Below are 27,496 nucleotides of genomic sequence, written 5' to 3'. Positions count from 1 at the left end.
AGAAAGAGATTGAGTATGACATGATAAGTTGGAATTTATATTGATGGCATCTTTAGCCTTACAAAAGTAATCAATAAACTAATCAAAACAATATTACAGTACAAAGCAAAGTTACGTAGGTACTGTATCTGTTTTAAGTGTAACTAATATTACATAACAAAACTCTTATCGTATATAGTTTTAAGGCGATATTTGTGAGCAACTTCCTACCATCAGCATATTAAATTATTTTCTCGAAATCTGCTGAAGCTATAGAGTTCACATTTTTACAACACATGGGCACGTATCTTTTGCTTATGATGTAACAGTAGCTGCTTTGTTAATTCATTTCCTTACAAACAATTTCCATGCGAATATTTTCAAAATTTCCAATACACTATCTTCAGTAATACGTATATACGGTATATTGGATTTACGAAAACATTCTGTAAGGCTACTAAATAAATAGGCCTATATCTGAAAATTTCACTTTTCTATAAACAAGTTGAGAAAATATTGCTTTTGAATAAAAAAAATGAAACTTGTGAAAAATGAGCTTTAAAATTAAAACTTACATTCTTATAATGCACTTATACTTCTCAGGCAAATCTAAAAATTACCATGGATACAGTTTTAATAAGTTCTCTTCCCTTTATCTATTGAATCAGTGCAGGCCATCCCTGAATATAGCTCGACCAAGCGGCATATACTACCTCTTTCGTCTGTCTTTTTTCCTTTCCGCTGTAAAGCGCTCAGGCTCTCCTGGGCTCTAAAGCGCGCGTTTGCTTCTGTGGGCATCAATTGACATGCCTGGTCTAGATAGTCACGAAGCTCAATACGTAGTAAATATGCATCCGCAGATAGTTGCTAACCACTAGGATCGCTACTATCGCCTCATCACAGACAATGCGAAATAGTACCGGCACAGTCTATTGTTCCTAGCACCCTCACAACTCAAGCTTCGTGACTGTATATACTAGACTGTGGTATTACTGCCTCCATAATTCTTTGTTATTTTACTATCGGTCTGCAGATGCCTCCCTACCTATGATGGAATTCTTGTAAGCAACAGCTGCGTTGTTGACAAGAATGTCGACACCCCCCAGGTTGTCCTTGACCCACTTGAAGGCTTCCTTGACATCTGCTTCCTTACTGACGTCACATTTCACTGCGTACAATTTGCCTTTTTCGGATCCAAGTTTCTTGGAAAGCTCCTGAAATATATAAAGACAACTTTCAGATTAATCCATTAATACTGACTGATGTTTATATTTGTTGCCTTCTTATATTTTACACAGTAGGCCTACATAACACTGTGGATAGTAGCTCAAATTCAGTACAAATGAGAGATTAATGGATTGAATTATTGCGAAATACATAAAGTGTGCAATGAGAAACTTTGTGTAGTTTTTTTAACGTTTTTTACCAACAGTAATCTCACAAGAGGTTTTGACTTATCTAGAGGAAATCAAAACTCGAGTGGGATTTAATTGACTATTACACGATTAGAAGAAAGTATATAAAGATTAGAAGTAACGAAGTACTCCAATACAATAAAATATTAATTGACTTACTGAAATTCTATTTCACTAATGTTAGCTTCACCAAAACTTTTCAACGGAGCCGCCATTTACAGTTGACTGTCTATGCGGTAAACAAATGACCATCGCAAAGCATGTTTTATAGTACCTTAAAGAATTTGCAGTTTAAAATATTGACAAACGAAGAAACAAATGGTAGGGAGGTGATAAAAACAGAAGAAGGTTTATAAAGATTAGAAGAAATAAAGTAGGACTACTCTAATACAATAAAATAGATATTAATTAACTTACTAAAATTTTATTTCACTAATGTTAGCTTCACCAAAACGTTTGAATGGAGCCGCCATTTTCAGTCGACTATCTATGCGGGAAACAAATTACGATCGCAAAGCATGTTTTATAGTACCGTAAAGACTTTTCAGTTTGAAATGTTGGCAAACAAGGAAACAAATGGTAGAGTAGTGATTAAAAAAAAAAACAAGTGCTAGGGAAGCGATGAAATTAAACAAATGCTAGGGAAGCGATAAAATTGTGCAAAAAGCAGCCATGATTGGTTGAAAGACGTCCTTTCGTACCGTTTCATTGGTCAAAAGTAGTATGACGTAGTAAAAGTGTAATAGTCCCATTAATATTAATTATATTTAATGTGTTATTTTGAAGTACATTTTTGAACTCCTAGAGGTACTCACATTGAAATTAACAACTCACCTCTATTTTTTCAGATCTCCTCGCCAGACCGACGACTTTGAGACCTTTCTTGGTTAGTTCGGCAGCAATGGAAGCCCCAATTCCTCCACTCGCTCCTGTTACCACGGCAACCCGACCTGACCAACGCTCCATGGCGAAACAATTGCTACTGAAAGAGGTCAGAGACAAACAAAATCTCTTTAAGCTATAAATATGTATTTTATGGGATTTTTTAAAGTTAGATTGCTGATACAACTTTTCTTAAAAAGATATATTTAAACAAATCCCTTCTCTCTCAACACGAAGTAACTATAGGCCTTAACCATTATTTTTAATTATTTACCCACAACGTTTACAGCAAGAAATTTAAAAAGGAAATAAGAATTGACTCATATACTTAGTGTTTAAATGTAGTTGTTACTGTTATTTCAAATCATTTTCTTAATGCTCGTTGTTAATATTTTGAATTTATTTGTTATTATTTAAAAAATCACACCATTTACAATGACCATTTTCATTTACGGTTGAAAAGGGAATAAAAATAAAATTGAAACAAATCAACTTTCGTCAGTGTATTTCCTTTGTTATGAATGAAATAAAGTTGATTTTTTTTCTTTCATTTAACTGCAATAATGTAGCATATTAAGCATGATTTTCACTAACAATAAAGACTGTTTTTCTTCGACCAGATATCATTTACATTTTTCATTCTACCCCAATCAATGAACTGCTCATATGCCTTTTCATGTAAGTTCTTTGATTTTTCAGATAATAAAATATTGCTCACTTTTACAGCTTCCTCCATTATTTCCATTTCATCAAAATTGCTCGGATCAGACATTACTCAATAATTTTTATATTTCAGTTAACGTTAAAACTTGCAAAAAGGAACTGTGATTTCATTTATTTATTTTCGTACCTATAGGAACTGCAAATAAGAATCACTTGCATTCTTTTGTTTCCCACTGTCTGTCACGTCACCGTTTTGTTTCCCACTATCTAAAACCATATTTTCAATATAAAGAAGTATGTATGTAAACATTAATTTTAATTTTTAATGAATTAGTTAATTTTCGTCTAACCTTACTACCCGTCGTACCCGTCGTAGAAAAGCAGTTGTATGTAACTCTCATATGAAGGGTTCAGAGCCATAGTGGGCCAAGCGCCATTTATTAAAAACGGAGAAAGCAAGGGTTAAAGTTAAGTGAATACCATAGTTTAATGAAGACTGACATATCATTTAGTTTGAATGTGTATACTTTGTTACTTGCTATAGGCCCACTGGCCTTAGCTCTGCCAGATTAAATAAATAAATAAACAAAATAAATAAATCAACTAATAAATAAATAAACTAATAAATAAATAATAAATAAATAAGTAAATAAGTAATTAAATAAAATAAATAAACTAATAAATAAATAAACTAATAAATGAATAAATAAACTAATAAATAAGTAAACTAATAAATAAATAAACAAATAAATAAATAAAATAAATTAATTAATTAACTAATAAATAAATAAACTAATAAACTAACAAATAAATAAATAATAAATAAATAAGTAAATAAATAATAAAATAAAATAAATAAACTAATAAATAAATAAATAAATAAACTAAAAAACTAATAAATAAATAAACTAATAAATAAGTAAACTAATAAATAAATAAACAAATAAATAAATAAACTAATAAATAAATAAATAAATGAACTAATAAATAAGTAAACTAATAAATAAATAAACTAATAAATAAGTAAAGTAAAAGTAATTAAATAAATAAATGAACTAATAAATAAATTAACTAATAAATAAATAAATAAACTAATAAATAAATTAACTAGTAAATAAAAAAAGTAATAAATAAGTAAACTAATAAATAAGTAAACTGATAAATAAATAAAGAAATAAATAAACTAATAAATAAGTAAACTAATAATGAATAAACAAATAAATAAATAAACTAATAAATAAATAAATAAAGTAATAAATAAATAAACTAATAAATAAACAAATAAATTAATTAATTAATTAATAAACTAATAAATAAATAATTAAATAAAGTAATAAATTAATAAACTAATAATAAACAAATAAATAAATAAATAAACTAATAAATAAATAAATAAACTAATAAATAAATACATAAACTAATAAATAAATAAATAAACTAATAAATAAATAAATAAAGTAATAAATAAATAAACTAATAAATAAGTAAACTAATAAATAAATAAACTAATGAATAAGTAAAGTAATAAATAAATAAATGAACTAATAAATAAGTAAAGTAATAAATAAATAAGTGAACTAATAAATAAATGAACTAATAAATAAATAAACTAATAAATAAGTAAACAAATAAATAAATAAACTAATAAATAAGTAAACTATTAAATAAGTAAACTGATAAATAAATAAAGTAATAAATAAATAAACTAATAAATAAATAAACTATTAAATTAATAAATAAGTAAACTAATAAATAAATAGACAAATAAATAAATAAACTAATAAATAAATAGATAAACTAATAAATAAATAAATAAATAAATAAATAAATAAACTAATAAATAAGCTAATAAATAAAAAAAGTAATAAATAAATAAACTAATAAATAAAGTAATAAATAAATAAAGTATTAAATAAATAAACAAATAAATTAAACAAATAAATAAATTATTAATATGTTTCCATTGTATTATGGTAATAATTTCATTTTCTACGGTTTTAGTAAATGGCGCTCGCTCCATACGCGTCGAAACTGACTTTGGCACTCGTGTCTAATAGCTATCATTACATGATCGTAGCATAAATAACTATTATGTATAATGCTGAACTACACAAAATATATTATTTCTGACCTCTGGCCCGTGTCTGAACATTATAAATTCTATGTCTCCCTTGAAGGAAAGTAATAAATTGTAGACCACTGCTACATCTAATCCAAAACCCAACAACAGACACACATTTCTGTAAAATAGAACATGCTCAACAATGTAAATCGTTGAATACTTTTGGAACGTACCCAAGTTCACGGCTGCCGGCACTCAACTGTTCGAGCAACGACGCCCCACTACATCTGTACTGCGTAGTGGCCCATCATTTATCTTATTAGCCACATCTCTGTGTACACAATTACGTAACACTGCCAGTAAGGTTCAGCTAGCAACGAAATTTATGCAGGAAATAGTCCTAAAGCAACTTCATCTACACTGAAGTTTTGATGATACTTCCCACATATGTGGTACCAACATCTAAAGAGTAAAATCAGCTACCATGATGAGGCTGGAATTATGCAATACTTGTGCAACACATCACGATGATCATGTCTGTGTAACAGTGTTGCCAACTTACACATTTTACGTCTAAACATACAGGATCTGTCATAAGTAATAGATCACTCGAAAAATTGACTAATTTTTATGATTTTTTACTGTGTTGTACATCTCTGCTAGCAAGAACCTTTCTCGGTGTCGTACACTTGACTTGGTTACGCGTTTACCCTCTAGAAGTCGATCTAGTCATAGATGTGTCCACCAGAAAGCGCCATTTCTATTCCATGCGTGTTTGCTGTAACAAATGAGCAGCGAGTTGTTATGGGGAAATTCTTAGTGTTGAATGGACGTAGTTAAAATATACTTGGCCGCCACGGTCTCCAGATCTGGATTTCTTTTTATGGGGTTTCGTTAAGGATCGTGTGTCTACAGATAAACCTCGTACCAGCCCAGAATGTTATACTAGGTGTCGCCGTGATTTTTTTTTTTCGATTTGATTGGTTATAGATGTCGTTTGTTCTAGAATTTTCGTCAATTTTAAATGGATAATGACGTCACTTGTTCTTGGTGGTTTGACGTGAGTGATGTTACATTGTGTCTTATGGCTAAAGCTATTGAAAGTTTGTCATTTTATGATATTTGTGAAAGATGTAACATAGAACAGAGTATTAAATTTCGTGTTGATTTTGGTTTAGTTCTTTCGCTGGTGAATAAGAATTGTGTCGATTGTTAAGGAGAAAACTGTGATTCTAAAGAAATTATTTACTGAATTTTCCGTATAAGTTAAGGTGTAAGAAGTATTCGAAGAGAATTTCATTTTGTGTAAAAGGCCTACATGGTTTAATTATACGAAGTTTACTGTACGACATGTTGTTGGTTTAGATCTTTGTTGCCTGCGTCGTCTAAATTTAGAACTTTTTTTTTTCATTGTTGGTAACTCTATAGCATCTATTAGATGCTTTATGGTTGTGCTAACAGATGGAGTTACTTGTCAACAATGTGACGCTGAAACGTGTGTTAGGTTACTGCCCAGCGACAGTCCTGATGTATTTTTATATTTGTGATGATTGGTTAATTAATATCAACCCGGCACACTCACAATCACACTCACATTCATACAAATTTCCATACTCTAGACACCCAGGGAATTCCTCTTCTTCAAGAAAAATAAGTTTAGAACTTGTGCCATAATTATAATGGAAGTGAAGTGGTTGTCGTTCAAGACGTCTATGAGGATTGAATTTTGTTTGATAAGGTGATGAATTATGTTTTGTTTCGTGTTTTAGTGATTTTTGCGGGTAAAGTGCGGATCAGAACTTCCAGAAAAGTACTGCCAACTATAAAGTTCGAATTCTACCAAACACCAACAAAATCGAAGATGAAAATTTAAACATATTTTCATTTTCTTGAAGGGCTTGTACTTCTTTTAAAATATTAACATATGATTGATCTTCCATCTTTGATTTTGTGATGTTTGGTGGCATTTGAACTTCATAGTTGGCAGGACGTTTTTGGCAGTTTTCGTCAGCCGTGTTGGATTTTGCCCGTCTTCTAGAAAATTACCAAAGAATTTTACACTGTTCTATTTGGTTTCTTTGTGAAATAAAAGAAAATGTGATTGTAAATAGATTTAAATATTGTTAATTGTTTGTATGGTTATTCCTTATGACAATATTACATTAGTTATCAGAAACCAAAGAGTAAAATCCTATTATTTTACATCTTGTGAGCTCGCCTGCTATGCAGCGTTATACAGGGTGATCCACGAGGAAAGGTAAAAAATGTAGGATGTGAATTCTGAAGTCATTCTGAGTGAAAAAGTTCATATGAATATAGGTCCGTTTTCGAACGGTTACGGAGATATGGCTCTTTGATTTCACAAAAATTTCTGAGATTCCATTGTACTGACTCGCATTTAGAGACAGATAACGGACAAATTTAAAGTTTATATTTACGTATACACACATACCTAATATTCTAGAAGTCGGGGTCGATGTTTTCGCGCGTTTTCAAAGGTACCTCCTTCTGCTTCAATGCATTGTTGCGCTCGGGCATGAATCGCGCTGGTCGCTCGGGAGAGTTGCACGTGGCTGTCTTTATGCCGCATCCAAAATACGGTCGATTAGCGCTTCTCTCATTTCCCCCTTCCTTTGCTATACCAAGTCTTTCATCCAACCCCATAGACAGTAAATACTCTTCGATATGGTACCCTTCTGTTCGGAAAGCGTCGTTCATATTCAGCAACGGCACGCAAGGAACTTCCATCGCACAAACCATAATCATACACAATATCGGCGTATTCTGCAGTCGAAAATTTATAAGGCATCTTGAAAAACACAACTTAACACTTCCGAGTTCACACCTGTGGAGTAACGGTCAGCGCGTCTGGTCGCGAAACCAGGTGGCCCGGGTTCGAATCCCGGTCGGGGCAAGTTACCTGGTTGATGTTTTTCCGGGGTTTTCCCTCAACCCAATACGAGCAAATGCTGGGTAACTTTCGGTGCTGGACTCCGGACTCATTTCACCGGCATTATCACCTTCATATCATTCAGACGCTAAATAACCTAGATGTTGATACAGCGTCTTAAAATAACCCAAGAAAATTAAAAAAAAATACTTCCGATAGCTGTACCTGTATAACTACTGTACTGTAGGCAGCTGACTGAACTGCTGTGAACCGATAAGTGATAGCGTATTTGTTGTGACATTTGTAATGCCCCACCGCCCGGTTTGTTTCTCTTCTCTTTATCTACATCGGTCACAATGCAGTTTCCGATGTTGCGTCATTCATCGGTGATATTGTCTCATGTCAGCAGCATATGGTAACGTCTGATTCACATTGCGGCGAGACGTTTTACAAAAAAAATGCACCTAGCTCCGCCATCGTTCGAAAACGAACCTATGTTCATATGAACTTTTTCACTCAAAATGGCCTAAGATATCGTATCCAAAATTTTTTATCTTTCCTCGTGAATCACCCTGTATAATTTTAATGTGTTAATTCACTTCATTGTCTGTATTATTAGGCCAGCTTGTTAAATGCATGATCAATCCTTCCAATAGTTCACAAGATATCGCTGTACAGCATGTTCAAACCCATTTTTTCCTTATCACCACTGCTGAAAACAAGTACTTTGTTAAAATCTGAATATAAAATTTGCAGAATCACAATACTATCTCGTACACTTCGCATAATCAAAGCGATAAACGTCCTGAAAGCTGATAAAGTGTTTATGTCTCTCAGACGTAATCTCTGTCAAGTCTTGCAATTGTGCAAAATCATAATCGAATTGCACAGTCTTGTGCAAGAGCCACACAAGCCCTCCAACCTGCCATATTCATCCTCGTATCATTTTCCTACACTCTCGATTTTTTCCCCAAGTCATTGTTGCTGTCTATGTCTGTTCTCAAGTCAAGGTCGTGATGGTTAACTTCAAAGTAAAGTAAAATATTATGTATGCATTTCAGTTAATTTTCCATCGAGATACAACCAATCCAGTCACACATCTTGCTCTATAAAAATATTAACTTACAACTTACTTACTTACAAATGGATTTTAAGGAACTAGCAGGTTCATTGCCGCCCTCACATAAGCCCGCCATCGGTTCCTATCCTGTGCAAGATTAATCCAGTCTCTATCATCATATCCCACCTCCCTCAAATCCGTTTTAATATTATCCTTCCATCTACGCCTCGGCCTCCCCAAAGGTCTTATTCCCTCCGGCCTCCCAACCTCCCAACTAATACTGCATTTCTGGATTCCAACCATTTGTGCTACATGCCCTGCCCATCTCAAACGTCTGGATTTAATGTTCCTAATTATGTCAGGTGAAGAATACAATGCGTGCAGTTCTTCGTTGTGTAACTTTCTCCATTCTCCTGTAACTTTATCCCTCTTAGCTCCAAATATTTTCCTAAGAATCTTATTCTCAAACACTCTTAATCTCCATTCCTCTCTCAAAGTGAGAGTCTAAGTTTCACAACCATACAGAACAACCGGTAATATAAAGATGAAGTATATGATTATGATTATGTCTCGTGACAAAAATATTCTACGAAGTGGAAGTATAAAAATTGGAGATTTATCTTTCGAAGTGGTCGAAAAATTCAAATATCTTGGAGCAACAGTAAGAAATATAAATGACACTCGGGAGGAAATTAAACGCAGAATAAATATGGGAAATGCCTGTTATTATTCGGTTGAGAAACTTTTGTCATCCAGTCTGCTGTCAAAAAATCTGAAAGTTAGAATTTATAAAACAATTATATTATCGATTGTTCTGTATGGTTGTAAAACTTGGACTCTCACTTTGAGAGAGGAACAGAGGTTAAGGGTATTCGAGAATAAGGTGCTTAGGAAAATATTTGTGGCTAAGAGGGATGAAGTTACAGGAGAATTGAGAAAGTTACACAACACAGAACTACACGCATTGTATTCTTCACCTGACATAATTAGGAACATTAAATCCAGACGATTGAGATGGGCAGGGCATGTAGCACGTAAGAGCGAATCCAGAAAAACTTATAGAGTGTTAGTTGGGAGGCCGGAGGGAAAAAGACCTTTGGGGAGGCCGAGACGTAGATGGGAAGATAATATTAAAATGGATTTGAGGGAGGTGGGATATGATGCTAGAGACTGGATTAATCTTGCACAGGATAGGGACCGATGGCGGGCTTATGTGAGGGCGGCAATGAACCTACGAGTTCCTTAAAAGCCATAAGTATAAGTATTAAAATAATCCACATTCATATACCGTAGCTAATATTAAGGTATTGCTATGAAAAAGTCGTCATTAATTCCAAGTTTACACATTTTTAAAAATGAAATGACAACTGAAAAATAACGCTAAGAGCATGAATCAATGGACAGATTCATACGTTTCATTTCTTTCTATCAGAGTTTGGGACTTTGTAATCTATATATTACCGATTACACGATTACAGTCACAATTACTAAAAGTATTGTTTATTGGAAGTGCGAAAAAGGTAAAAATAATAGATTTAATGTAATGTTTCAAATTATATATTTTTTTAATTGTTGGCAATCAACATTATAGTAATATCGTAGCATGTAGAATTAAGTCATAAATTTAAAACAGTCTCAAAAAAATTAGGTTAAAGTATATAATTATCCCTTGAAATTGTTCACTGTTGTACAAATTTGAAACAGTTGTCTCAAATTTGATAAAATGTTTATTTACATTGAGATAATGTGACCTATGTCTCTACAATGCACGCATAAATAATTATTGTAGACGTTGAACTCAAAACAGCGTATTTAAATTCCGTTGAAACAATCGAATTTAGTTTTTTTCTGGCAACTGGAGATGTTTAATGACTATTTGTTTCTGGAGGACTGTCACTCCTTTGTTTTTCCTGTTGAATGATGGGTAAGAATTATTTTTTAAATTTTATTTTAACTTTCTTCAGTGTTGTCCAACAGGAATGATCGTCAGTTCGTGAATCTGCAATGCAGGATAAAAAATACAGTTAATTAATGGTTCAAATTACGAAAAACATCAAGTTATATCGATTATATGTCCACCCTTCATTTTAACAGACACTACCTTAGAGATTGTTAACAGAGAAAATACTTTCAATTAAATTTACAGAATCAATATTTTTAAAGAATCTATCAGTAGACACAAAGCTGTAAGCGATGTTCAACTGATGATAGATTCCAGTGTCGGTTCCTCGGGGGAGGGAAGGGAGGAACGTCCTCCTCACATTTTCTTCTTTTGAAAGTAAATAACCAAATGAAATATGTGCCTGGAAATTCAAGGAAGATTCGATAATATTTAAATTCACAGCTATAAGAAAACCTCGGTTGATCGAGTTTTAAACGATGCACACTCATGTGCTGCTAGAAAACTGTGAGAAAGATGCGAGATTGTGTTTGTGTGGAGGAAATTCAATCCATTCCTCCTTTACTGCAGTTAACACACATAGACAACAGCGCACTAGCGGCCAGAGAAAGAAGCAGAGTTTTAAAGCGAGTAAATGCCTTCTAAACGAATTAAATTAACAGATAGTTAAAATTGAGTAGGCATTGCCACAATCAAAGCCATCGTTTGAGTCAGAAATCAGTGAAACAATTGAACATCGGTACATGTTAAGCAATTGTTAACCGCTCTCGCAGCTTTACATAAGAATATTATTATTCGAGAGCTTATTGTGAAAGTAACGTAAGTACAAAAATTGACTTATTTAGGTCTTTACACCAATAGATAATAATTTGTTCTTCTACCAGGCCACCCAAAAAATCGTAACTCAGTTCGAACAGTCTTGTATATAACACAATTCATAACTACAAAACATGATGGTATAGTTTATCTGAAATATTATTGCCTGTTAAGAATTTTGTTGTGAATAAAACATCTATTGCAGTTACATTAGTTTCACATTCAGCCCTGAAATTATTTCATTGTCAAATAATTTTGTTGTGAAGATATGGAAGATAAGATTCCACCAATGACAGGCTATGAAAGAGACATATTATCCTGCTGACAGTTGGCAGAGTTATTCCCTGCATGTCTGCAGAAACTACTTAAAAATTATCTGAAATCAATATGCAGAAAACATTATTATGACGACCGCAAGGGTTATAAATTAACTGCATTTCCAACTGTACAGTATAACCTGTCCTCTTACTTACTTACTGGCTTTTAAGGAACCCGGAGGTTCATTTCCGCCCTCACATAAGCCCGCCATTGGTCCCTATCCTGAGCAAGATTAATCCAGTCTCTACCATCATATACCACCTCCCTCAAATCCATTTTAATATTATCTTCCCATCTACATCTCGGCCTCCCTAAAGGTCTTTTTCTCGCCGGCCTCCCAACTAACACTATATATGCATTTCTGGATTCGCCCATACGTGCTACATGCCCTGCCCATCTCAAACGTCTGCATTTTATGTTCCTAATTACGTCAGGTGAAGAATACAATGCGTGCAGCTCTGCGTTGTGTAACTTCCTCCATTCTCCTGTAACTTCATCCCTCTTAGCCCCAAATATTTTCCTAAGAACATTATTCTCAAACACCCTTAATCTCTGTTCCTTTCTCAAAGTGAGAGTCCAAGTTTCACAACCATACAGAACAACCGGTATTATAACTGTTTTATAAATTCTAACTTTCAGATTTTTTGACAGAAGACTAGACGACAAAAACTTCTCAACCGAATAATAACACGCATTTCCCATATTTATTCTGTGTTTAATTTCCTCCCGAGTATCATTTATATTTCTTACTGTTGCTCCAAGATATTTGAATTTTTCCACCTCTTCGAAAGATAAATCTCCAATTTTTATAGTTTCATTTCGTACAATATTCTGGTCACGAGACATAATCATATACTTAGTCTTTTCGGGATTTACTTCTAACCCTATCGCTTTACTTGCTTCAACTAGAATTCCCGTGTTTTCCCTAATCGTTTGTGGATTTTCCCCTAACATATTCACGTCATCCGCATAGACAAGCAGCTGATGTAACCCGTTCAACTCCAAACCCTTTCTGTTATCCTGAACTTTCCGAATGGCATATTCTAGAGCGAAGTTAAAAAGTAAAGGTGATAGTGCATCTCCCTGCTTTAGCCCGCAGTGAATTGGAAAAGCATCAGATAGAAACTGACCTATACGGACTCTGCTGTATGTTTCACTGAGACACATTTTAATTAAACGAACTAGTTTCTTGGGAATACCAAATTCAATAAGAATATTATATAAAACTTCTCTCTTAACCGAGTCATACGCCTTTTTTAAATCTATGAATAACTGATGTACCGTACCCTTATACTCCATTTCTTCTCCATTATCTGTCGAATACAAAAAATCTTATCAATAGTCTATCTATTACGCTTGAAACCACACTGATGATCCCCAATAATTTCATCTACATATGGAGTTAATCTTCTCAAAAGGATATTCGACAAAATTTTGTACGACGTCAACAAAAGTGATATTCCTCGAAAGTTACTACAGTTAGTCTTGTCCCCTTTTTAAAAATAGGTACGATTATGGACTCCTTCCATTGTTCTGGTACAATTTCCTTTTCCCAAATTGCAAGTACAAGTTTATAGATTTCGCTAGATAATGCCCTTCCACCCTCTTGTATTAATCCTGCTGGAATTTGATGAATATCTAGAGACTTGCACTTTTTCAGATTTTCTATCGCAATTTCGACTTCAGAAAGTGTGGGTTCCGGTATGAATGGCTCTCCTCTATAGAATTAAATAGTAAATATCAATATTAAGCTATTAATCCTTACCTATAGCGTAAAATCTCGATGAAATAAGTTGTATTTATTGGTGGAACAGATAATCCTCTTTGATTATTCATCAATGAAAGTTGAAACATGACGAGTATATTTAATACTGTTTATCAAATCTGGAGCTAGATTGAATTTATAATCTATAATAATACGCTAAGGAACATGAGCAGCTTTAATAAACTCCTGGATGTCTTCAATATTCTCGGCAAATTCAACAATTTCCCAAATATCAGCAATTTTCCTTTTGTCCACGAACGAAAGTCAAAGTCAAAGTCTAGATTTCCGACGACTTCGAAGTAAAGTCACGGTTGAAGTTTACTTTCGTCGAAGTGTCGACTGTGAATAGGAAAATGGTGACTTTCTACTTTCCAAAGTCAACTTTGGTCCAAAGTCTCGTCTATGAATATGACCCTAATAATTACTTATTAACATAAATATACATTTAATGATAATGATGTGCGAAATAAGACAGTGTAGAAATGTTCACAAACCTGCACGTGTGGTGGCACTCCCAGTACATACATTACGGCATCCGCTACGTCTTCAGGGTTGAGAGAGGGGCACATTTTCAGAAATTCCTCCGCGGGCATTTCTGTCTTCACTAGGCCGGGACTCAGGCTCTGGAATAGGACAAAGAAAGAATGTTTCCAGACCACATAGTAGGAGTAATAAAACATAATTCAAATTAGCAAATGAATCAAGGAGTAAAACAAGCTTGTCCGTTGTCTCCTGCAAACTATTTAATATTATGTGTTCATTTCAAAACTTTCCACCTTGAATAATTTTAGGTTTGCTGAACACACAAGCTACCGGCGTACCTCAGTCGGCTAAGGCATTTCCCTGTTCATCCAGAGTTTCGCTCGGGCGCGGGTTCGATTCCCGCTTGGGCTGATTACTTGGTCGGATTCTTTCCGAGATTCTCCCTAACCATAAGGAAAATGTCAGGTAATCTATGACGAATCCTTGCTTCATCTCGCTATCATCAATGCCATCGACGCTAAATAACCTCGTAGTTGATACAGCGTCGTTAAATAACAAAGTTTAAAAAAGACACGATTTTGTGGGAAAGTATATCGATTTAGTTTTCGAGGGAAGTTCAAAACCACTGATAATTCAATTAAAAAATTTCAGATTGAACCCCTATCTTTTTAATGTGTTACTTTACGACGCTTTATCAACTGCTATGGTTATCTAGTGTCTGAGTGAAATGAAGGTGATAATGCCAGCGAAATGAGTCCAGGGTCCATCGCTAAACGATATCCAGCATTTGCTCTTTATGGATTGAAGGAAAATCCTGGAGAAAACTTGAACCAGTAACTTGTCCTAATCAGGATTTGAACCCGGGCCCGCTCGTTCCACGGTCAGACGTGTTAACTGTTACTCCACAACGGTGAAAACCTCTATCTTCAGACGTATAATTCTAAAGGGTGTGATAAATGCAATTCGTTTACCAATAATAATAATAATAATAATAATAATAATAATAATAATAATAATAATAATAATAATAATAATAATAATAATAATAATAGTAAAGATAGTAGTAGTGACAATAATAATTGTAATAATGATGATAATAATAATAATAGTTATAATAATGAAAATAATAATTGTAATGATGATGATAATAATAATAATAATAATAATACTAGTAAATATAATAATGCTAATAATAATTGTAATAATGGTAATGATAATAATAATAATAGTTATAATAATGAAAATAATATTTGTAATGATGATGATAATAATAATAATAATACTAGTAAAGATAATAATGCCAATAATAATTGTAATAATGGTAATGATAATAATAATAATTATAATAATGTAAATAATAATGCCAATAATAATTGTAATAATGGTAATGATAATAATAATAATAATTATAATAATGAAAATAGTAATTGTAATAATAATAATACTAGTAAAGATAGTAATAATGACAATAATAATTGTAATAATGGTAATGATAATAATAATAGTTATAATAATGAAAATAATAATTGTAATGATAATAATACTAGTAAAGATAGTAATGACAATAATAATTGTAATTATGGTAATGATAATAATACTAGTAAAGATAGTAATGACAATAATAATTGTAATAATGGTAATGATAATAATAATAGTTATAATAATGAAAATAATAATTGTAATGATAATAATACTAGTAAAGATAGTAATGACAATAATAATTGTAATTATGGTAATGATAATAATACTAGTAAAGATAGTAATGACAATAATAATTGTAATAATGGTAATGATAATAATAATAGTTATAATAATGAAAATAATAATTGTAATGATAATAATACTAGTAAAGATAGTAATGACAATAATAATTGTAATTATGGTAATGATAATAATACTAGTAAAGATAGTAATAATGACAATAATAATTGTAATAATGGTAATGATAATAATAATAGTTATAATAATGAAAATAATAATTGTAATTTATTTATTTATTTATTTTATTTATTTAGAATATTAACATGCAAAACAACAGCACAAGGCCAATTACAGTTTAGCACAGGATACAAAACAGAACAAAACAACAAATGATGATGAGAATGAATGATAGAAAATGGCAATGAGATGAAATACAAACAATATAATAGTCTACATTAATGATTGACCAAATGCAACAAAGTAAAATAGCACAAATAATTATTAAAATTAGTACAGTGAAATAATTAAAATAATGGCAATTAAATATAATGATGATAATAATAATAGTAATATAATTATAATAATAATAATAATAATAATAATAATAATAATAATAATAATGACTGTCCGTTTCTTACATAGATTTTGTCCTTATTTATGGTGATCATACATGAATGTACTCCTTCACGCAAAAACTGTTGTGGAAAGTGATATTGTTGCACTGTGAGCAGATTTTCAGAAGCCTAAGTGTGATATTGTGAAAATATCTACCTACTAAAACCTACCAAATTTCGGACCTAATGGTTACCATAGTAACAAAGACAGTACAAGGGATATCCTGTATTACAAAGATCAACAGCTCGTAATACTGGTGTTCAGTTCAAAGTGTTCATGTCTCGCTGTATGCCGTCATGTGGCTAGTCGATGAGCCTAGAGAATTCAATCTTCCTACACTTCCGCAAAGGCGTATTACTTATGTGCCAGAGAAGTTGCTTAGCTAGTACGGCGTTCATTCTGAAGAGTACTTACCGATACGTACGGTAACGCCTGTAGTGGCAGGAATGTGAACTGTTTGGAAACACGTACTGAGGTGAGTTTTTTCTTACTGTCGGGATATGTGGAGAGGGTTAAGACGATTACTTACGTATTTGTTTATTTTATTTTATTTTATTGGGTTATTTTACGACGCTGTATCAACATCTCAGGTTATTTAGCGTCTGAATGATATGAATGTGATAATCCCGGTGAAATGAATCCGGGGTCCAGCACCGAAAGTTACCCAGCATTTGCTCGTATTGGGTTGAGGGAAAACCCCAGAAAAAACCTCAACCAGGTAACTTGCCCCGAACGGGAATCGAACCCGGACCACCTGGTTTCGCGGCCAGACGTGCTGACCGTTACTCCACAGGTGTGGACACGTATTTTTGACATTAACTTCGACGGTCAACATGGACACGGAGCATTTGATTTGTGTTGTGGAATGTTGCCGTACGCAACCGATGATAACAAATACCCTGCGTACTACTTGCCGGCGCAAAACACAGTTCGAAAGAGGTTATGTAGCACACAGAGCGTACAGACCGCCATCTGTTGCTACGACATTCAAGTTATACCGTACACGTTCTCAAGTTCAAATTGAACGCCTTGATTGGTAGGCAACTCCTCTGACATAAAAGCTGAAACTCGCTTCAAATCGCTGACTCACAACAATGACGTCATGATACACTTTCAAATGAACACCCAGTAGTGATAGTGAATAAATTTCACTTACCGTGACTCGAATCTTGGACTTTTGCTGCACCAACTCACGCCGCAGACCCTCTGTTAACGCCGTGACGGCGTGTTTTGTTGTGCAGTACATGGTGTACCTTCCACCTGGAGGCTTGTGTCCTACGTCACTGTGTAACAATATATCAGAAAAGCTGGTCAGTTACTTATCAATCCTGAGAAGTATAGAATAATAAATGTATGGACACTTTCCACGTTAGCGTTGTAATTGTATTCTGAATGTTTTGCGGTGTTAAGTACCTGTTGATATGAATTATATGCCCGTCGTCCACGCCCTTCTCCTTCATCAACTGGAGGGCTTCTTTGGTGCACATGCTCAAACCCAGGACATTCAGGTCCAGCATCTCCTTCAACCCCTCATTGGGTCCATCTAACAAACATATTAGTTACACATTACTCTACTTATTCATGAACGAAATCAAGGGATGTCGGTCATTTTAAGTTATGACCAAACTCCGATTTATATTATACAGGGTGATTCACGAATACTGTGTCATATTCTAGGAACTGATTTCTGACATAATTGTGATGAAAAAAAGTTCATATGAACATATTTTGTCGTAATTTTTAAATTTAATGACTTACATCCTTCTGAATGTTAAACATAAACGTGAAAATTATGAAGGTTTTAGCATTTAAATTATTTACGAGAATGCTGTCGAGTTTATTGTAAATATTCATCAAGGGATATTCATATATTACTCACCTAAAAAATCAGTATTAAACCCGGTTTTCAAAGAGCCCAACTTCTGCAGCAATACATGCAGTCGCCCGAATGTGAACTGCGCGCGCCACATTTCCTGACTTCCTTTGTTCTAATCCTAGGTAGATATGCAGTACGGATGTTGCATTCTCTCTAACCCTGATCCCTGATGACACGAGACTTTGTGTCGCTGCTATCTATAATTGTAATGTAACCCACACAGCTCCAAACGTCCAGAGAAAGAGAGAAGTTCACAAGGATGCGTGTTACGGAAGGAAGAACCGTGATTTTATCCAAAACTATTCAAAATCGGACACATGTATATATGAACTTTTTTCTTCAAAAAGATGTCAGGAATCAAATCCTAGAGTATGGCAAATCTTTGTGAATCACCATGTATATCAATTTAAAAAATAACTTAGAACATGAGCTTAAAGTTCTTAAATTATTTAATTTAGTTTTCTAGATATTCAATCGGACCTTTTCTTCCGATCCAACGTCCAGGTTATGCGAGATGTATAAAGTCTCGTATATCAACAGTAAAGTGTTCCATTTACAATGACACCTGCTGACGCAGAATAAATATGGGAAATGCGTGTTATTATTCGGTTGAGAAGCTCTTATCATTCAGTCTGGTGTCCAAAAATCTGAAAGTTAGAATTTATAAAACAGTTATATTACCGGTTGTTCTGTATGGTTGTGAAACTTGGACTCTCACTTTGAGAGAGGAACAGAGGTTAAAGGTCTTTGAGAATAAGGTGCTTAGAAAATATTTGGGCCTAAGAGGGATGAAGTTACAGGAGAATGGAGAAAGTTACACAACACAGAACTACACGCATTGTATTCTTCACCTGGCATAATTAGGAACATTAAATCCAGACGTTTAAGATGGGCAGGGCATGTAGCACGTATGGGCGAATCCAGAAATGCATATAGAGTGTTAGTTGGGAGACCGGAGGGAAAAAGACCTTTAGGGATGCCGAGACGTAGATGGGAGGATAATATTAAAATGGATTTGAGGGAGGTGGGGTATGATGATAGAGACTGGATTAATCTTGCACAGGATAGGGACCGCTGGCGGGCTTATGTGAGGGCGGCAATGAACCTTCGGGTTCCTTAAAAGCCATTTGTAAGTAAGTAAGTAAGACATTCTTTAACATGTCTGCACAGTGACCAATTAAACAATCCTAGCTTTGAACGCCTGACCTTCCTGTAATCAATCTAAGAAGCGATCATTTGCTATACTCACGACAGACAAAATTATTACTTTCAGATCTGTAAGTGAACCAATTTTGTTTCATTTGAAACTATACTTTTTGTAATGTATTTGATAACGGACGTGAAATATAGCATCGTCGAAGGCAACTTCGGCGCATTCTATGAAATACTCCAGATATCTCCCGAATCACAAGATGTTGCATTTTCCACGTTACGTGTCTCGTAAATAAGACTTTTATATGCTAGAAAAGAAATAACCAAGGGGAATTAAGTCAGGGGAACGGGCTGGCCATTCAATCGGACCTTTTCTTCCGATCCAACGTCCGAGATATGCGAGATGTATAAAGTCTCGTACATCAAGAGTTAAGTATTACGGTTACAATCACACCTGCTGACGGAAGAGAAGTGGCACTTTTCTAACAGTTCTGGAAAAAGTTGTTGAAAAATGCTGTTGTTCATCTCCCCATTAAAACGCTGCAGAAGGTAGAGTACAAAATATGATTGCATCCGTGATGTAGGTCCTGATATTAAGGTTTTGTACTAATTGAGAATTAGTTTGGAAACCACGGATTCCTATTCGAAAAATTTAAAATTAAGAAACCTTGTGTCACAGGGAAAATGTTGGAGAAGATGGAGGAAAGGAGGAAATAGAAAAACATCAACACAGAAGAAGGTAGAAGAAACTGCAGGAAACTTAACAACGAACTAAGAAGAGAAACTGATAAGGCGAAGGAAGACTGGATGAAAGAGAAAAGTAAAGAAACAGAGGATTGTATAATATATGTTTCGAGACCACTGTAACCTCATTCAGTTTGAGTACTATCTTTTGAAACACCCGGTATTCCCTATTGTAACTCTAATTTCGGTTTACAGAGAGGTCATTTAAAACTTTGATACAAATCCTAAGGGTTTTTTTTTTAATTTCTCAGCTTACAGACAACCAAGACGAGATCTGGTTCTGTGTTCGACTCCTGATCACATACTTATCTGTTTAGCTATTTCCATGTTATGAAATGGCAACATATTTATAAAACAAAACAACCACTGGACTCTCTACTGTCGAAAATGAAGTTTTTGGTAACGACTGCTAGATGGAAGTACAGTTCCTCCATGCAATTCCATATAACGTGACCTCGTTTGCAGTCGTTAGATGGCAGCATAGTGATATTGATCAAAGTTGACTTGAAAGTCTTGTATGTGATCAAGGGTTCGACGTTTAACATACGCTTATTTCTATTTCTGGCCAATGTACTTACAGTCCACACCTGTGGAGTAACGGTTAGTGCGTCTGGCCGCGAAACCAGGTGGCCCGGGTTCGATTCCCGGTCGTGGCAAGTTACCTGGTTGAGGCTTTTTCCGGGGTTTTTCCTCAACCCAATATGAGCAAATGCTGGGCAACTTTCGGTGTTGGACCCCGGACTCATTTCACCGGCATTATCACCTTCATCTCACTCAGACGCTAAATAACCTAAGATGTTGATAAAGCGTCGTAAAATAATCTAGTAAAATAAAAGGTACTTACAAAATTAGCCCATCTTGATCGGATTGGGGAAAGTTTCGCGCAGCCTAGGCAGCTTGGAGGAAAACATGATTGCTTTCTTACTAGCATTACTTTCTGCATATTGCTTTGTTTTGTCACTAACAAGATTCGAAGTGCGTGCCTACCTATTATAGAGCTGTCGTGGGCAACTGCTGCATTGTTAACAAGGATGTCGACAACCCCCAGGTTGTCCTTGACCCACTTGAAGGCTTCCTTGACATCTGCTTCCTTGCTTACGTCACATTTCACAGCGTATAGCTTTCCCTTTACGGACCCAAGTGACCTGGAAATTTCCTGAAATATATAAATCAAAACAAATTGTAAAGGAATTTATTAATTTCTTATTTGCAGTGTATGAAATTGTTTATTTTATCCTTTAAATAAAAGTCAAAGATGAAGGAACAGAATCGATTTGGAAATACTTAAAGCTCAGATCATATGTATAACAGATTGATCAGCTTTATGGGCTTTGAAAGCAACAACTTTTATCAATTTCACTATGCTGCCATCTAGCGGACTGTAGAAGAAGTCATGCTTGAACTCTAATTAGAATTGCATAGAGCAACTGTACTTCCATCTAGCGGTCGTTAAAATTGACAGTGGCGATCCTGGTGGTTGTTCTCTTCCACATGGTTTTAACATGGGAATGGCCATTCTGTTATAATACGTGATCTGGGGTTATACTTAACTGGGAATTTTTGGTAGTCTAAATATTAACGTTAGGTTATTTAGTCTTAACTTTAAATTCGATATAATTTACGAATCTTCTGAAGTTAATCATATTAACTGAAGTTCACAGAAGATATTTCAGAAACAAATTCTGCTTACATCTAAGTAAAACGGAGAATTAAATTTATTTTCATTGTATTTAGAGAGATTTATGTTCATTTTTAATCTCTGATTTATTTATTTATTTATTTATTTACTTGTTTATTTATTTACTTATTTATTTACTTACTTATTTATTTATTTATTTATTTACTTGTTTATTTATTTAATTACTTATTTACTTATTTATTTACTTATTTATTTACGTGTTTATTTATTTATTTACTTATTTACTTATTTATTTACTTGCTTATTTATTATTTATTTACTTGTTTATTTATTTATTTATTTATTTATTTACTTATTTATTTATTTATTTACTTGTTTATTTATTTATTTACTTACTTATTTACTTATTTACTTATTTATTTATTTACTTATTTATTTATTTATTTATTTATTTATTTATTTATTTATTTATTTATTTATTTATTTATTTATTTTATTGCTAGTAAGTTTCAAATGAATACAAGTTAATACAATATAACATAATCTAGCCCACTCCTGAGTGAGTAAGACTCGTGCTCAGGAGGGGATTCCAATACAGACAAAAATAAAATTAAAATTGACAGTGAATACAGATTAAAAAGTGTTTAATATGTTTAAACCAAAACTATAAATCCAATACAATTTTTTTAAATTTTTTTATTAATTTGGAGAGGATTCGTGGTTGAAATATTATTGGAATAAAATTTGTTTAATAATCTGGGACCTTGACTCATGCTATGATAAAAAGCTGCATTGGTTTTACATTTTGGTTCAGACAAACGCAGAGAATTCGTATTTTTAGTTCTATATACCTTTCAAAGTTTGTAGTGAAATGATGTAATACGCACTTTTTTCTAGGTTAAGTTACGTTAAAAAATATATTTATTTTCAGGTTTCTGATTATTCTCATCTATTTATGATGATGAATTTCGTCGTGCTTCTCCTATTTTCCAACAGCGAGGAAATCCGTTCATTGAACTCGAAAAACAATTTAAAATGTGATTTCAGTTACCAAATTTTGTAGGGTTAGAACTTGAACAAAGGTTACGTCCTCAGTTACAACCACAAAGAAAACGAAATCATGCTCTGAATCCAATGTTCATGATCCTCCTCACATATATAGAGACGCGTATTCAGGAGGCCGTGATGATTGTTTTCTCTCTCATTGGCGAAACAATTGAAAACCAACTGGCTTTACACAGAAATTTCATGTTTCGCTATGTTGTCACACATTTTACTACAAACATCAATAAAAATAAACCTAGTTTACATGTTCTTAAGTTAATTTTATACAACGTAATAGGTATTATAGAAACTAACCTTGAGTTATTTACTAATATTCACTTAAATAATCCATATTTACTGACTTTTGTACAACCTGGGCTTTAATGTGTTATTCTAAAGTACAAATATCAAATCTTTCCGGTATTCACATTGAAATTAGCAACTCACCTCTATTTTTTCAGATCTCCTCGCCAGACCGACGACTTGGAGACCTTTCTTGGTGAGTTCAGCAGCAATGGAAGCCCCAATTCCTGCACTCGCCCCTGTTACCACGGCAACCCGACCTGACCAACGCTCCATGGCGAAACATTTGCTTCTGAAACAGGTTAGAGACACAGGAAATCTTTTTAGGATAGAAATATTAATTTTTAGAATATTCGTAAGTTAGGGGCTGATAAAATATGAGTAAGAAAGGCGATAACATCATTGTAAAGTAGCTATCTTGTCTCTATACATAATTTAACTACAGCCATTTTATTATCACTCACATGCAAGATTTAGAGTAAGGAATTGCAGACACAATGAACATTCTAGATTTGTTCGTTATCCCCCCGTACCATCACCACGAGATGGCACAAATCATATGGTTGTTTTCGTCACTTACTATTTCTTAGATGTAGAATATTCTGGTATTTATTTTTTGTTAATATAACTTAGGACTTCTTGTCATAAGAATAAAATTACAGTCAATTCCAAAACAATTATTCGAATTAATTTTAATCGAAATGCTATTTTCATTTTAGCATAATTACACTTTCTATGGAAATTATAATTAAAAATCACATATTATTTTGATTCAGAAATAAACATGTATACACCTCCATGTAAATCTTGAAAACCAGTCTTGTTTTTTCTTTATTTATTTATTTTTATTCTTATAATTGCAATTTCCTGCATATCACATTTATTTATTTATTTATTTATTTATTTATTTATTTATTTATTTATTTATTTATTTATTTATTTATTTATTTATTTATTTATTTATTTATTTATTTATTTATTTATTTATTTATTTATTTATCTTTTGTTAAATTTATTTATACAGGCTTTAACATCTGTGGTTATAACGCGTGTTTAGGATCTGTGGGTATATCAGTAAGCCGTTATTATCATTGCTGAGTTCCTGTTTCTATTGTGTGTTCATGTAACTGATTTTAGGTTTTGATTAATGTTTGTAATATTGGTGATTGAGGCGGTAATGAATCTTGATATGTAAATTTACAATCCGGCATTGGCTTCTGTGACTAAGGGAAGCCATGAAAAACCCCAGTTAGATTAGTCGGCCACAGGGTTTGAACCCGGGACCTTCCGAATGCGATTCTCGAACACTATCATCTGAGCCAATTCACTCGGCATTCATTCATTCATTCTACTTATGGAATTTTATGATGAGGAAATGCTTGTAATTCTAATCTCACTCCACTAATACTTATTCAGAAAAGAATCATTAAAATATGCCTTAATAAACCAATTGATTATTCATCCGAGCTTTTTTTCACTGATTTTAATGTTTTGAAAATTAAACAGATTTATTATATTACCTTATTAAACTTCATACATAAAAATCGCAATAAATTCAAATTGTATCATCATAACTATGGAATTAAAAGATCCGATTTCACACGACTAGAGGAACCAAAGTGTTTCACAAGCACAGCTCTGAGCCATGGTGCCTACTTTGGTCCAAGGTTATACAATAAAATAATTGAAAAATATCCAAATTTGGAAAATTTTAGTATCAGAAGTTTCAAAAATAGCGTTAGGAATTTAATTTTTAAAGAATATATATTGATTTAATATGTGTATGTATTTGTATGATTTAAATTGTCAAAATTGAAATTGTATTTTTAAAGTTAATTTATTCATATATATTTTTTTCTTGACCCACTTTGTGTCAAATAATTATCTTTGTTTGTGTTAAGTATGTGTTTAGATGACTCCCTGAGCACGAGTTTTTACTCCTTCAGGGAAGAATTAAGACTGTATTTTTGTACATGTTATTTTACTAACAATAAACAACAATAAACAATATTTAAGCCTACAGAGTATGAATACAAAGTGTAGGCCTGTTAGACATGGCGAAAAATAAAAATTACAAAGAAATACCAAGTATTAAAATTTACGAATTCTCATAATCAGTATGAATATATTCTACACATGTGGAGTAACGGTTAGCGCGTCTGACCGTGAAATCAGGTGGCCCGGGTTCCAATTCCGGTTGGGGAGGGCAAGTTAACTGGTTGAGGTTTCATTCGGCGATTTCCCTCAACCTAATATGAGCAAATGCTGGATAACTATCGATGCTGGACCCCGGACTCATTTCACCCAAATTAATTACCTCCATTTCACCCAGACGCTAAATAACCTGAGATGTTGATACAGCGTCGTAAAATAACCTACAAAAATATGTATACCGTTATATAATTATTTCCTATTTTTACATACTCTGACTTCTAATTTTATTAACCTCTTCTTCCTATATAGGCCTATACTATGTGAAATTGCTGTAATGTTCTAGCTAGTATTGCATTGTAATTCATCAGTAGGAAACCTCTTAATATTGTCATTACTTTTCATTAATATCGGCCATCGAGTCTATATTTAATCGAAAACTAGACAAGGAAAGCGTGAAAAATGACACTTCAATGCACAACAATATGTATAAAAAGAACAAAGCACAATCGACAAATAAAAACAGTGAATTCTTTTGGAACGTACCCAAGGTTACAGCTCGCAACAGTCAACTGTTTGAGCGGCGGCTACACTCCACTACTTCCGAATCGTTCAGAACTCGTTAATTTATCGCGAAAGCCACGGTATCTCGTTGCGTGTAATTACATAACGCTATCAGCAAGTTTCAACCGACAATGAAATAGATGCGGTAAGTAAACGGCTCTAACGCAACACCTGGTAAACTCGGTGACGTTTTGAAGAAATTTCCCGCTTACGCAGTACCAACTTCTACGAATAAAAGTTAGCTACCATATAGTTGCGTACAGATAAGTAATGATTGTGCAACAATACGTTATGTAGGCGTGTCTCTGTGATGAAGCCAACTTACTCAAGCGAAATTTCTCTTTTCCTGGGAAATTCAGTTATTGACTTCAAAAGAATGTGGTAGAGTAATTTTCTTTAACATTTTGCGTGTATTTCGGGAAAAGTAATAAGTTTAAGAACACAAAAAAAAATTTAGGTTACCATTAGCTACTAATCTCTGACAAAATATAAGAAATAAATTCTACAACAGTTACAATTCATTTATAGTTTTCTGCTCAATGTAGCTATTTCACTGCAGACACAACACTTTCCAAACCCCCATTTTCCACCTTCCCTTAGACTCCATATAAGATCCATATATCTTAATGTCGTCTATCATCTGATATCTTCTTCTACCTCGAGCTTTTCTCCCGTTCACCATTCCTTCCAGTGCATCCTTCAGTAGGCAGTTTCTTCCTCAGCCAGTGACCCAGCTAATTTCTTTTTCTCTTCCTGATCAGTTTCAGCATCATTCTTTCTTCACCCACTCGGAAAGTTTTTACATGAAGTTATGTAAAAAGTTGTTATAATACTATTATTTACACTTGAAACTATCACATATTAGCCACCGGCGTGGCTCAGTCGGTTAAGGCGCTTGCCTACCGGTCTGAAGTTGCGCTCGGGCGCGGATTCGATCTCCGCTTGGGCTGGTTACCTGGTTGGGTTTTTCCCGAGGTTTTCCCCAATCGTAAGGTGAATGCCAGGTAATCTATGGCGAAATATAAATATAAAGTGTAAATATTTGTAATTTAAATATGTATCGTATTGATTAAGGCTGGTTGAGTGGAAGAGAAGGCCTTATGGCCTTAACTCTGCCAGTGAAAATAAAACATTATTATTATTATTATTATTATTATTATTATTATTATTATTATTATTATTATTATTATTATTATTATTATTATTATTATTATTATTATTAATCCCCGGCCTCATCTCGCCAAATACCATCTCGCTATCACCAATCTCATCGACGCTAAATAACCTAGTAGTTGATACAGCGTCGTTAAATAACCAACTAAAACAAAGTATCACGTATTTCTCTATTCCTCTAAGTGGAACACTGTGTATTTAATCTACACCCCTAATAAAACCCAGGTAAGGGAAGGTCGTATGTAAATTGCACACATTTCATGACATATATTTCTACCAATTTGTATAAATTTGATTTTTT

The 27,496-nt window shown here is 33.4% G+C and overlaps 1 protein-coding gene across 4 annotated transcripts in view; it reads right to left on the bottom strand.

Annotated features, from left to right (window-relative positions):
- Positions 1–26,171, bottom strand: part of LOC138700926 (farnesol dehydrogenase-like) — a 46,119-nt gene extending 19,948 nt beyond the window's left edge. Inside the window, exons 1-7 of one of the 4 annotated variants that reach the window (XM_069827360.1) lie at positions 26,005–26,171; positions 23,452–23,599; positions 21,309–21,477; positions 17,963–18,092; positions 17,706–17,832; positions 14,245–14,373; positions 10,493–10,950 (exon numbers count right to left, since the gene is read on the bottom strand). In XM_069827360.1, the coding sequence (XP_069683461.1) occupies positions 10,912–10,950; positions 14,245–14,373; positions 17,706–17,832; positions 17,963–18,092; positions 21,309–21,477; positions 23,452–23,583 (726 nt within the window). In that variant the 5' untranslated portion in view covers positions 23,584–23,599; positions 26,005–26,171 and the 3' untranslated portion in view covers positions 10,493–10,911. Of the gene's footprint in view, positions 1–1,024; positions 1,194–2,228; positions 2,377–5,234; positions 5,391–10,492; positions 10,951–14,244; positions 14,374–17,705; positions 17,833–17,962; positions 18,093–21,308; positions 21,478–23,451; positions 23,600–26,004 lie in introns of those variants that run through there. The other 3 variants (XM_069827359.1, XM_069827357.1, XM_069827358.1) reach the window with 3 other exon arrangements.
- Between the last annotated feature and the right edge of the window lie 1,325 nt (positions 26,172–27,496).

The sequence above is a fragment of the Periplaneta americana genome, chromosome 6, assembly GCF_040183065.1.
Source record: "Periplaneta americana isolate PAMFEO1 chromosome 6, P.americana_PAMFEO1_priV1, whole genome shotgun sequence".
In the NCBI taxonomy this organism is placed as follows: Eukaryota; Metazoa; Arthropoda; class Insecta; order Blattodea; family Blattidae; genus Periplaneta; species Periplaneta americana.
Note: the sequence above shows the minus strand (reverse complement) of the source record. Positions and strands in the feature narration are given on the sequence as shown.